Consider the following 12985-nt stretch of genomic DNA (forward strand, 5'->3'; position numbering starts at 1 on the left):
AGACTAACTGGGATATTCTGGGTTCAGGGGCAATGGGACTCTGCAGGGGATGCAGGAAGGTGGTTGGGGCTCGGGTGGGGGGCTGGATGCTGGGTACAGGTACTGGGGGAGTGGGGCTTGATGGGGTGGGGGTCCAGGTGCAGCTGGTTGGGGATCAGTGGGGTGGGGGTCTTGGTGTGGGGGGCTCATTAGAGGTCCAGGTGTAGGGGGGGTAGGGCTTGTCAGGGTGAGAGCTTGATGTGCCTGCTTAACAGGGGAGCCCCAGCTGCTGCTGAGGGGAAGCCGCATGCTGGGCTCCTGCTTCCTCCCGCAATTCCCCTATCCCCTTTTCTTCTCCATTCCCCTCCCCTCACTCCCACAGTCCCCTCCCCCTGCCCATTTCCACCTCCCTTCCTTCCCCACTGCCTCTTCCCCCCTCATCCCCCGTTCCCCCATTTTCCTCATCTCCCCCCCCCCCCCCCATACCCAGCTCCACTGTGTGTTGCACAGGATAGAAAACTGGAAGGCTCCCAGCACGCAGAAGGGGAGCACGACTGGCACTAGGACCCAGGAGGCAGCGTTCAGCTGCAGAGTCAGCGGAGTGGAGACAGCCTCCTTCAGCTGGGCAGCTCTGCCCTTGCAGAATTGGGGGGGCAGTGGCATGTAACCCCGTGTGCCCCCCATGCCTCACCTCTGTTTGGAGGGGGGCAATCCCTCCCCCCAAAAAACTGCGTCCATGGTCACCCCTGGCCCTCCCTCCATCACCACCACCCCACTCACGGCTTCCCTGGGCCTCCCTGCCATTTTCCGTAGGGCAACCCAGGAAATCTGCGGGGGAGTCGTGTTCTGTGAGCACACAGTCCCGCAGAACCCCCCCGGAGTCATAGGTGTTACAGTTGTGGGCTCCGTTGCATCTGATCCATTGACAATGGAATGTTGTGTGTTGTTACACGTACTCCGATATCGACGTTTGCTTCAGTGAAGTTGCTGAATTACTTTTGTTCTGTATTTCTAGTTATTTACACATTTTAATGAAAATTATTTCCAGTTACTAATTTGTTTAAATAAATAATGACTCATCACTGATGTAATGCCATTCAGCCTCATCATTACCTTGTACGGTGTTGTGACAATTTTCCATATCTTTTACATAGTACCTCTTTAGTTAGACCCTAGCATCGCAATTGTCTGTTTTGCACCAACTGAACATGGGCTCCGTTTCCATTTTACTGCTAACATAAATGCCTAGGTCATTTTCATTTGTCCCAGTACTTACTTACTTAGCACATCTGCTCCCTGTATCTGTTCAATCACATATGCTTGCTTGCTTGAGTAATAACAAGAACTATTTACTGCATTCTAGCAAATGTAAATTTTAAAAAAAGTTTGTGTCCGCAAATATTTCCCTCTGCAGAAAGAGTCCTGCTTCTATGGGTGAGATTTTTAAGAGTACTCATGTTGGCCTAATTTTGCTCCCACTGAAGTCAATGGTTGATGCTGAATCCTTTTAAAAGCCACCCTCAGCCATTAGCAATTAAATGCAATGGCCAAAATGTCAGTTCCAGAGGTCTCTCACATTTCTTTCCTGCTTTTAAATGTTCAATTAACTTTTCAATAATAATAATAATGAACAATAATGCTATACAGGGCAATCTACAGGCAAAGAGATCTTTCCATACTAAGTGAAGATAAACACTTGCATCCCACCACATTTCTCCTCTCCCCACTCTGTGTCTATATATCTTCTTAAAAAGATTATGAAGTAAATCTGCTAACTGTTCACAGTCTAGAATATTTGGTCTCCAGCATCAAGAATCTTTCAGACAAATCCATCCTGGATCTTGCAAGCGCTTCTGTTGGCTTTAACCCAGTTTGAAACTCTATAAAGTCCTATCAGCTGGGGGGGCCTTTGGCAATCTTCAGCATAAATACAGTGTATCTAGCTGCCAAGTAGGAAATATTTTCCACTCAGACACTATTTAAAAATGATCAGAAAAAGACTAAAGCAAGATCTAATCTCCTGTTCTAAAAGGGACAAGTTAGTATGCCTGGCAGAGTCTTGGCCTGCAATATCAGCTATATAAAAATAACTGAATAAACAAAAAGGCCATAAAGAGAAAACATAGGAACTATAATTTAGGAAATTCACTTCCCAGTAAAAGTGTTGTGAGATGTGCTCTGGAAATTCGGACATTCCCAGAAAACGAGCACAGCTGACCACTGTAATCCTTTTCATATTGAAAAACCATAGACTTTAGTGAGAGCACAGTTGGGCTCCCTGTCATCTATATCTCCATACACACATTTCTAGGACATGTAGAGCAATCATCTTCCAAACATCGCTCATTTCACAAAAAACCTCGGCATGCAGTTTGCACATAGCACAACCACACCTCCTGTGTAATTTGTGAGTTCATAAAGCCAATTCCAGAAATAATTGTTAAATAGTTTTATTTGAAGAAAGAAATAATGTAATTGTTGTGGGCAGCAAACCACATGAATGAGAGAAAATAGTGAGGGCTGAAAATGAATCGCTGATTGAATGACTAATCCAGTTAAATGATGAATTTCTAAAGATACAATTCAATGGAAAGATGACCTCTGACATGAACAGGATTGGTGTATGTGACTAAAATAGATTTCCTTGAATAGGGCTCGATCCTGCATCTATTTAGCCAAACTTCTGTTTACTTCAATACAGAAGCAGGCCTGTTCTGAGTCTTGATGACAGGACTTGATGACAGCCCTGAGGAAAGGTGTTTTTTCCTACCCCCCCCCCCCAGATGTTCTGGTTTAACTTGGATTTAAACTTGGAGAGTGGTCAGTTTGGATGAGCTATTACCAGCAGGAGAATGAGTTTGTGTGTGTATGGGGGTGGGGGGGATGTGAGAAAACCTGGATTTGTGCAGGAAATAGCCAGACTTGATTATCATGCATTGTGTAAAGAGTTGTCACTTTGGATGGGCTATCACCAGCAGGAGAGTGAATTTGTGGGGGGGGGGTGGAGGGTGAGAAAACCTGGATTTGTGCTGGAAATGGCCCACCTGATGATCACTTTAGATAAGCTATTACCAGCAGGACAGTGGGGTGGGAGGAGGTATTGTTTCATATTCTCTGTGTATATATAAAGTCTGCTGCAGTTTCCACGGTATGCATCCGATGAAGTGAGCTGTAGCTCACGAAAGCTCATGCTCAAATAAATTGGTTAGTCTCTAAGGTGCCACAAGTCCTCCTTTTCTTTTTGCGAATACAGACTAACACGGCTGTTACTCTGAAACCTGTTATAGAACTGCATCTCTCCAGGTGGAGCTCCAGGAGGGACTGTGCGAAGGGATAGTGCACTGGCTGTCCAGCTTTGTGGGCTACTGTCAATGTGAAGGGGAGACAGTTACAATCTCGTCTCCTCCTTGCCCCTGTTAGACTCCCATGATCACAGGGACTGAGATTGTTCCTGGCCCTTGCACAAGAAGTACAAGGGTGGGGAAGGCTACTCCTCATTCCATTCCATTCGGGCCATGGATAATCTGGGCTTGATTGAATACCTATGATAGGATTTTTTTGCGTTCATCAAGTTTCCTTTAGATTTTAGGCCCCAATTAAACAAGGTACTTAGCCACATACATAACTTTAGGCATAAGTATTCCCTTTGAAGTCAATGGGGCTACTCACATATTTAAAGTTACACACACACTTAAGTACCTTGCAGAAATGAGGCCTTATATGGTGCCCAAAGCAAACTTCAGTTTGCATTACTGGTGATCAGTTCCAGATCAGACTATAGAACTGTAAAGTGACGCTGAATAGTTCTGTCTTGGACAAACTGAAAGACACCTTAGGCTATAAACAAAAGCAGTCACAAGACAACACACATTTATGATACAGTACCGAAATATGAAATAGGTGTTATTAAAATTAAAATTCTTTCTCCCTGTAGTTAACTCTAAAATGGATCAGTCTAACAGTTTAAATGGAATAATCTGAGAACAGTTAATCCTACCACACGAGATATGTTATATGCAAAATTATGGGGTTGGGAGTATTGAGCTATTTCAGACTTATGATTAGCTGAAACATCCCTACATGCTTTGGAATGTACTGGAATCATATTTGACTGACACCAAATATACTCCCAACATTTAACTGTTACTCACAGTCTTTTTCGTCTCCTATTTCGGATAGTCAGAATTCATCTGTTCCATACATTTCATGTCCTATGTGGTACTTTTCAACATAATCTTCCTGAAATGATACACTTCAAAATTTTGAGTTAGGCTGTTGTGTTTTGGTTTTTCTTTGGAATCTCCAGCAATCTTCTAACTTCTGTATGTGTATTTCTTTTGCTGGATTTACAGATGACGGATTTATGTATTCAGTATTTGTCTGGAGTCTGCCATTATCTCCACTTCTTGGATATCTCAGGCTGTGTACGTCTTACTGACAAAACACTAAAATACCTTTCGAAAGGTTGTACGCAACTCCGGATTCTTAAGATGCTGTACTGCAGAAATATTACCAAGTAAGATGTTGCTTCCTGGGCCAAACTTGAGAGATCAGTGTAAACTTTGAATGAGTACAAATATCATTGTCACCTCTAGTTTAATTAAGTGTAGGCCAAAACATGGGTTGTTTTATGAAATTGGAATTGAAATGTAAAGTGATCTATGTTACAACCTGGTCCACTCCCCCTCTGGATGGACACCAGTTTGGTGTGAGTGGCCCCAACCACTCGTGGGAAGAGCCATGTCTTTGTTCCTAGCTCTGAGGCCTCAGAAGCACACTCCCAGATCCAGACCTCATGTCTGCCACCCTTCCTTGGAACATGGGGCTCCACAACCCGGACACCTTCAACCCTGAAACCAATGATTCAGACCTCCTGAGCCTCCAGGTGTGTATACATGTTCCTTTAGAGTCCCACCTCACTGTGGGCACTCTGAGCTTCTTGATTAACACTTTCAGGGACAACATGACAGCCTAGCAAGGAATACAGGCTTAGCCAAGGAATTTCGTAACCACAGTCATTTTTATGCTGAAGAACCCACTAGAGAGTTAGTTCTTTGCTAAGTCCACCCTTAGTCTGATTTTACCCCATCTGTGACTCAGAGGTCTCATCAGCGTTTCAGGCAAGGCAGGCCTTCCTGCTTTCTCTTCAGCCTGGTCTTCTGGCTTGTGGTGGTGGATGGCCTCCCTTCTCAGATAAGCCCCCTTTTTATTCTAGTCTTTGACCCTGTTTTGCCATATGCAGGCTGGGAAATTCTAGCCCCTGTCATGCAAGCCCCACATGAAGATAACTATTGTCCCCTGAGATTGGCCAGTCATTGAGAGTCACTCAAGTTGATGGCCCTTACGACATATCTTGATAGTCCTCTTTGAGGAGTCCCACACACCCCTTAGCAAGATAGGGTCTGGAAGAGAATGACCTTGTCCAAGTCAGGTTGTTTTATTTATTCAACACAGAACACAAAATGGAAGACAGGATAGAGGACAGAGTATAAAAATGGAAGTAACGAAACAAAACTGAGTTCACAGTTTGGTACAGACATATCCCACTCTGTCACAATATAGTTCCACTTTTTTTTTAAACTTAATGTTGTATTTCAATACCTGTACTGGGAAGCTGACAAAAAGCTACATTCAGTTTCTAGGCAATAATCACAGCAAAATCATCATTAGAGTATACAACAATTCTTCTTCATATGGCTGATGTAGATGTAGATCAACTACTATAATTTGACATTTAGATGGTTATGCCAGATAATTGCATCTGGAGTAGCTGAGTGTATTTGCTGTGATGCATCCTTTGTATTTGTGAATTGGGCATTGAGTTGTTATATTTTCCCTGGTCTGTTCTGGGTGACCACAGTCACACACTGGAGAGTTTTTAATTTCCATTTTTGCAGCAAGTATCCGCATCTGCCATGGCGTGTGCCAATGTGGTTTAGGGTTGCAAATAAGCTTTGCAGAAGATTGAAGCCAGGGATTTTCTGTGGTGGATCTTTCACAAGGTGTTTGTTTGTGACTTCTTGTGAACTCCATTCGGCTTTCCAAGCTTCATCAGGGTTGAAGTCACAATATAACAACGATTCTACATTTATTAATCGTAATTTAGATTTTCAGCAGTGACAGTAGGAAGAATGATAGTGTTATCATTGAATTTCATGGACTATTTTTAGGGTTCCATGCATTTCATTCACCACTTCCATAATTTCAGCTAAGGAATAATAAGCAGAGACTTGTCATACATAATATACCACTCACAAATAGCCCCAAATTCTCTTTCTCCATACTAACCAACTGTTATCATTAAGGAGCTTATTCAACCCCAATGTTTACAAAAACAGGGGCAAAGCCTGGCTGTTTTTCAAAGTGTGCGATGTCTGTTTTCTACATTTCCTAGATACGTTCACATTTCAAATACTATTACTAGCGTTTGAGAGGATGGAGTCTGTGTAAAGTGAGATTAGTCTACAGAACAAAACAGGCTATTCCTGCACACTCTACAAATATTAAATAAATAATAGAAGAAATATGGTTTTAGTTTAAAGATGCCAGGGACATCTATAAGCCATGTGCACTTCATGCTGCTAAAAGAATTCCTCTGTTATTTATTAAACACTGCCCGGGCCTACCAGACTTCACTTAGCAGTCAGACCCAGCCATATAAACATTCAGGCACATTTTATGACACTAGGTTACATCCTTTTTACAATTTTATTTTTATTGTTAGATTTAAAAAAAAACAAACCAATCATGAAATCTTGACAGCTACAAACCCGTTGAGCTCTCTAGTAAGCAGTTACAAGCAAATAGAGGGTCCATCCTTTCCAATCTCAGATACGGTTAGAGATGACATTTGTCAGTCTAATAACATGATGCAGGTTTCTGCAAATGTTAAAATAAAAATACCCATACTTTGGAATAAATATGGCCTGCTGCATAGGGCCATATATAGAGATTAACAACCAGTTAACTAATCACATCTGAGTGCCCCAGAGAATCCCCATGTAGGCGTGACACTGGTACAGCCTGCTTCAACTACTGGACGTGAAAGAGGAGGAATAGTCCTCAGTGTATGGCAGCATAGGCGGCATAGGGATATTAGCTGTGATTCACTTAGGACTAATGCTGTTTTGTATAAAGGAAACATTCATTAATATTTTCCGTGTGTTTAGTACATATGAGTGACAGGACGAGGGGCCTGGGCCTCCCACACATTCGTGAGGCTCAAAAATCAAGGCAGCACAAAGTGATCACATAAACTGGATTAAGGATTAAGCAGAAGTCTGCAGTTTCAGAAGCAATTAAAAATATCTAACAACATACAAATCTGTTTCTAGCCACTGTACACTGCTGTTTTTCAAATGTGATGCACACAGAAGCTTATTTCTGGACTGATGCTCCTTGAGCACCAAGTTTCAGCCCACAGGGACTATGTTTGCAGGAGCTGTAGAGTCATAAAATAATACAGCTTTGCAGCTGACAAGGCTCAGAAAAGATGAGAGCTTATATAACCCAAATGCTCTTACATCATAGAGGAGGTTTGCAGTGTGCTGGGTTAGGTTCCTTCTTACCTTTCCCTTTCTCTCCCTCTCCTTGCTGCACACTCCCATTTCTTAAGGTCAAAAGCTTCGTTCTGACTGAGGAATACCAGTTGTTTTAATTGCATTAATGCTGATTATTTGTTTTCTTGCAGTGTCCTCTTACCCCTCCCCAGAGTGTTGGCTCCAAGGCTCTAGATATATAACTACAATGTAATATAATGCAGCGTTCCTTAACCCATATGTTTTTTACATGCTGACAGATAAATAATGGCCACTTCTGGCAATCTGGTCGATTTTGGCTCCAGTCACGGAGCAGCATAAGCCTCCAAAAAAGTAGTAATAGCTACTATAGTGCAATAAGACCCACTTTTTAGACATTATCCATTGAAAGCAATTTTCCATAAGCAAAGGGAAAGTAGACCTGGACAAGTGGCATTTGTACTAGATAGCTATAGCCGATCACCCACCATATACATCTGCACATGGGTTCATCTGTATCATAGGTTTGCTTGTATAAAAACACTTGTAAACTATTGTGTTCATCTTGTTAACAGGAATGTGTTAACAACTAAATGATGTAATGTTGGATCTTTAAAATCTGCTTTTGTGGTCAGAAAGGAATTCTTCCTGCTTAGCCAACCTCGTCTCTTATTGCATCAGCCACCCATTCCCTTTTCTGCTGCTAATGATACCACTCACGATTCTGCATTTGCCTGTTTCTTCCACAGCCATCTTCCCACTTCCTTCCATGTTTCCCCCCATGTATGGGATTCCTTCCCTGAGCTGGTGAAGAAACCCATTGGCCCTCTCCACATTCAAATCCTGCCTGAAGCCAAAACCTAACACAAAAACATGCACCTATATCACCATCTTATTTATTATACTTGTTTATCGTATGAGAGAATGGCTCTTTTATATGGGAGGGAAGAAATGTAAATGGTGGGCGAAGGCATAAGGATCCTGGATGTAAAGCTGGAGGTGGTTGTGAGGAATGGGGCAGGAGAGAGGGGTTACTGTATTCAACTGAAAACCAAACAAAATAATGTAATCCGCCTACCACCGCCCTGATCTCTTTGCCTGTAGGGCGTAAACATTTCCCTGTGTTTGTCCCTTTAGAGTCAATGCTCTTTTGGGCATAGATGGTTCTGCCTTCTGTGTTAAACATCTTAATATGGGGAGAGCACTCAGAGACCCCAATCATATTGGGGGCCCCATGTGCAAGGCGTTCTACAAGGAGACAGTCCCTGCTTGGGACCTCTGCCTTGCAGCGGGTGGTGGGATAGAGGCTTCTCCCCAATGGGGTGGGGGGTCTTGGGGCTTCTGCCCAGTGGGTTGGGGACAGGGGGTCTTGGGGCTTCTGCCCAGTGGGGTGCACTTGCCAGGGCTCGGGGCTTCAGCAGGAGCAGGGCTGGAGCCCTGAGCCCCGGCAGGCACCTCCTGCGAGGCTGAAGCTCCTAGCTGCGGCAGGTGCGACCCGGCTCTCAAACATCTGAAGAATGTCATATGCAGTTCAGAGAGTCAGTAAGTTTGGCCAACCCTTCTATACAGACTAACTGTCTATACCCTGTACTGAAAAATGTAGTGGTGCATGTCATATTCCTTTCCCTCCCACCCCCCACCCCCCTTCCATAACCCCAAACCAAAGGCCATGTCCTTGGAATTTTCGCTGTGGCCAAGGAAAGGAACCATCCAGGCTAGCTCAGCATCCGCTAGAGCTGTCGCGTGACGGCACTACCCCAGGTCTGCTCCCCACTAGCAGCTGAGACTGTGACCTCCCAGTAACACCCCCAACTCATCTGGAGATGTCCAAATGACAGCATGAACCATAGAGCCACCCACTGTACTGCATGTTTCATACAGAGTGAAACAGTTACTTTGTCCTGGGACAGAATTTGAGGCTAAGACCATTATTATATCAACTGCTGCTTCTCAAAAGGCATAGTGGGGTAGGAAATATGGTCACCCTGGGAATCTGGCCCTGAGGGTTCATATTTTTTACAAATGTTCTTGGTAGAAATTGCTTGTGCAACGGTATTCATTTTCATTTTTGTTTCAGACAAGCTGTTTTGAAATATTCAGCCAAGCTAGAGAAGCACGAATATAATGATGCCGACCCGCCTTCATGGCTTGGGTATGATCGCGGTGGAGGTGTACTCCCCCATAACAAGAAACCCAAAACGGGACCTGAAAAAGCTAAAGCCTTGTACCGGAATGAAAACAAAGAAGCTGCATAACATCTTCTGTGTTTCAAGTTTTCTTCAGCAGAGAGTGTAAAAATGAAATGGCAAGTTCCTGTTTCTAAAATAGTCATTTAATAAAGCAGATTTTCAAGTTGAATTGTGAAGAGTTTATTCCAAATCTTCTTAGCAGCAGTACTGCTGCCCACATTCACAAATACTGTGCAAAGAAATGAAATTGCTAGCTTGTTTAGTGAGCTTTCAGGTGCTAAATCAATCTAGTGAAATTTCAGATGAGTTCATCATCTTCCAGGCCTGAGCAGCATTTGTACAGCTTGCAAAGCAGTATTTATACTTTCATGATATGTAACTAATAGAGAAGCTGTGCGGTGGTCTTATTTATCGAGAGGGTCTGACTAGGGCTTGCCCCCATGAGGGGAGAAGCATCCTGAGCTCTCACAAAAATTTGGGAATTCAGCACCCCACAGAATTAGTTCATATCAAGGCCAAATATTGGTATGAGCACCCCCCCAACTGCATATGCAAATAATGTATTTGTATCTTCAAATGGTCACTTGCACATACATTGAATTAATTGCACATTCAGGCCTCTCATTCTAAAAATGTAGTTATCCACGTTACTTAAGGCCAGATCATTAAAGCTACAGCTTGGGGCTTTTGAAAATCCTACTCGGCACCTTGATGCCTAACTACCACTGATGGGAGTTATGTGCACAGACACTTTTGAAAATCCTTCTGGACACCTAGCTGGATCTTTAGGAGGCTAAATAATTTTAAACATGAAGGGCGAGATTTTTACCTTCAGTGATATGAAATTACAGAGTTGAGAGAGCCAGTGCAATGGAAGATAGAGGGAACCAAAGAGACTGAAAAATTAGCAGAAAAATCTATGGAGTCGATCCTGCAAAACGTACCATACACTTCTGCTGCTGCATGGCGTTCCATTTAAGTCAGTGCAAATCCCTGTGGTAGTATAGGTCTGTGTGGAGCTAATTGTAAGACTGGTCCTAGAACAGTACCAATCAAGGAACAAAGCAGTGGGACTCAAAACAATAGGTGTCCCCTTTGACTAAAACAGTTAACGAACGCCTGGGCTTTGACAATTTCTTCAGGAATTTGAACCCCATCGCATGCTTTTGTTAATTTTATACACCTGCCATTTCAAACTATCAGTGTTGCTCCACCTCAACACCCCTTGTTCCCAGACAAAAAAATACATAGATTAAGGGGACACCAATGACTGATGTGGTTTTAATTAAGTGCTATGCAGGGTGATACTATGCAGGCCCTCTATTGTCACCCTGTTGTGCATCAGCAATGGCACTTACAAGGGGAAGCAGTAGACCAGGGGCTGGCTTTACAACGTATCCTGGTGATTTAGAGTGCACATGCCCACGCAGACAGAGCATCGTGAATTATGAACAGCAGTGGGGCTGAGAACTCTCCTTTTCCTTTCTCCGCCGGCTGCACTCAATATGTGGTTTGATGGCCTCAGATTAAATTTCAGTTTTGAGAATCAAACTTGTGTACCTCTCGTACAAACACCACTGTTCTGTAGTCAGATAAAGGATTTTAAAATTTTAATTTACTTTATTATTTTGCATTTGTATTGTGGCAGCACATAGAGACCTCAACCAAAAGCAGAGCCCTGTTGTATTAGGTGATCAATAACCCGTAAGAACGAATCTTTGCTCCAAAGAGCTTACAGTCTAAACAGCCACCGCAGACTGTACATAATTTATTTTTTTATGTTGGTCTTTGTTTACATCTCATGTCCCTACAACCAGAATAAAGTTTTCCATACACTAGCCAACACTGCAGTACCTGGGGAGCACACACTGCAGGGGAACAGTTACTTGTTAAAGGGATGCTGACAACACAGATGTTTGAAATTAGTTTCTGACTGGCCAGTTAGCTGTTACCACCTCCTTTTTGTTATTCAGGCCAAGGATTGGCTTTGGGGTCCTGATCCACAACTAGGGCACCTAGATGCACCCGTAGTTGTACTAAGCTGGGACCCCCCAAGGGGCGGGCATGGTGGGGACTGGAAGCAGGGACTTGGAAGGGAGGAAAGGTTGTAATGCTGGGGAGGAATCAGGGATCCATGGGGATGGGGAGGCATCATGCTGATGAAGGAAGCAGGGCCCTGGGGGTGGGAGGATGATGTGGAAGCAAGGATGCAGCAGGGGAGTAGAGATGGGGTGGCGGGAGCGGGGATTGTAACCAACCTTGGCTTTACCAGTGCCACCTCTGCAACTATTGACTCAAGAAGAAGCAGGGCCCTGGTTGGGTAGGGGAGTGATTTCCAGCCAACGCTTGACAGGGTAAAGGAAGGTTTGGTGGGGGGAAGGGTGTGAACTTCTGAGGTCAGGTGGGAAGGGGATGGGGGCAGGGGGAAGGACTAAACAGCTCTGAGTGCAGGCACTGGGGTATCTGTAACTGCCATGATCCCCATCTCTAGCCACTCCTAGTCCCTGTAACCCCTCCCCACTCCCTGTATAGCACTTTCCCCACCAAACTGCTGAAGGCAGCGGAATCTCTGGCATCCCCTTGTGCTGCCTACACATACTCCAGGCAGCAGCTTCAGCCGCTGCTCTTTCATTGCGTGTCCAGCTCCACCTACAGACGCAATGACGTGGTAAATCCTTTAGTCAATTTTTGAAGTTTTTTTTCTGTTCCACCGCTGCTGACTGTGTAGGGCACATAAGCAAGGCAGCACATGCAGACCTGAAAGCACCATGAAGCGACGTGCTGAGGGCCAAGTCTCCCCCTCTCTACCTGGCATGCCTGTGCCTGCCTCTGTTTTACGGTACCCACTCCCAGGTATGCTGTTGCTTCTCCATGCCTGCGCCCCACATAGCGAAGAGTTCCTCTTGCTGCTCCCCAGCCCTGGGGAGGGCTCCAGGGACAAGACACATCATCATTGCCTCCTACTAGGCTACTAAGAAACAACAGAAAAGAAGGTAGAGTGTCACATTAATGGTGCCATAACAAGTGACTGCCTGTTCACTGAGGCCTATCTTTGTGTGGTTTTAGTGCATCTGCAATCTAAATATACCTGCTTACAAGATAAGCCAGCCTGAACCAGCAAGCCCACCTTGGCTCTGACTAATGCCTCCCGAGGTGTAAGTCAATTTACACTTGAAAAGACTCTTTCCAAAGAAGGGCCTTTTGCCTGAGTTTCAGCAAGGAAGGCATTTCCTTTCACCAGGTATCTAACCGCACCCTGGTAGAAAATAACTCTTTGAAGTGGATCACAGACAACCAGGT

At 44.2% G+C, this 12985-nt stretch overlaps 1 protein-coding gene across 4 annotated transcripts in view; it reads left to right on the plus strand.

The window, feature by feature from the left end:
- Positions 1-9854, plus strand: part of FBXL13 (F-box and leucine rich repeat protein 13) — a 197825-nt gene extending 187971 nt beyond the window's left edge. For 3 of the 4 annotated variants that reach the window (XM_084630203.1, XM_084630204.1, XM_084630206.1), the window contains 2 exons: positions 4332-4495; positions 9574-9854. In XM_084630203.1, coding sequence (XP_084486329.1) covers positions 4332-4495; positions 9574-9751 — 342 coding nt within the window. In that variant the 3' untranslated portion in view covers positions 9752-9854. The remainder of the gene's footprint in view (positions 1-4331; positions 4496-9573) is intronic. The other variant, XM_084630205.1, reaches the window with a different exon arrangement.
- Positions 9855-12985: the final 3131 nt, after the last annotated feature.

Source organism: Lepidochelys olivacea (assembly GCF_965140295.1).
Source record: "Lepidochelys olivacea isolate rLepOli2 genome assembly, chromosome: 1".
In the NCBI taxonomy this organism is placed as follows: Eukaryota; Metazoa; Chordata; order Testudines; family Cheloniidae; genus Lepidochelys; species Lepidochelys olivacea.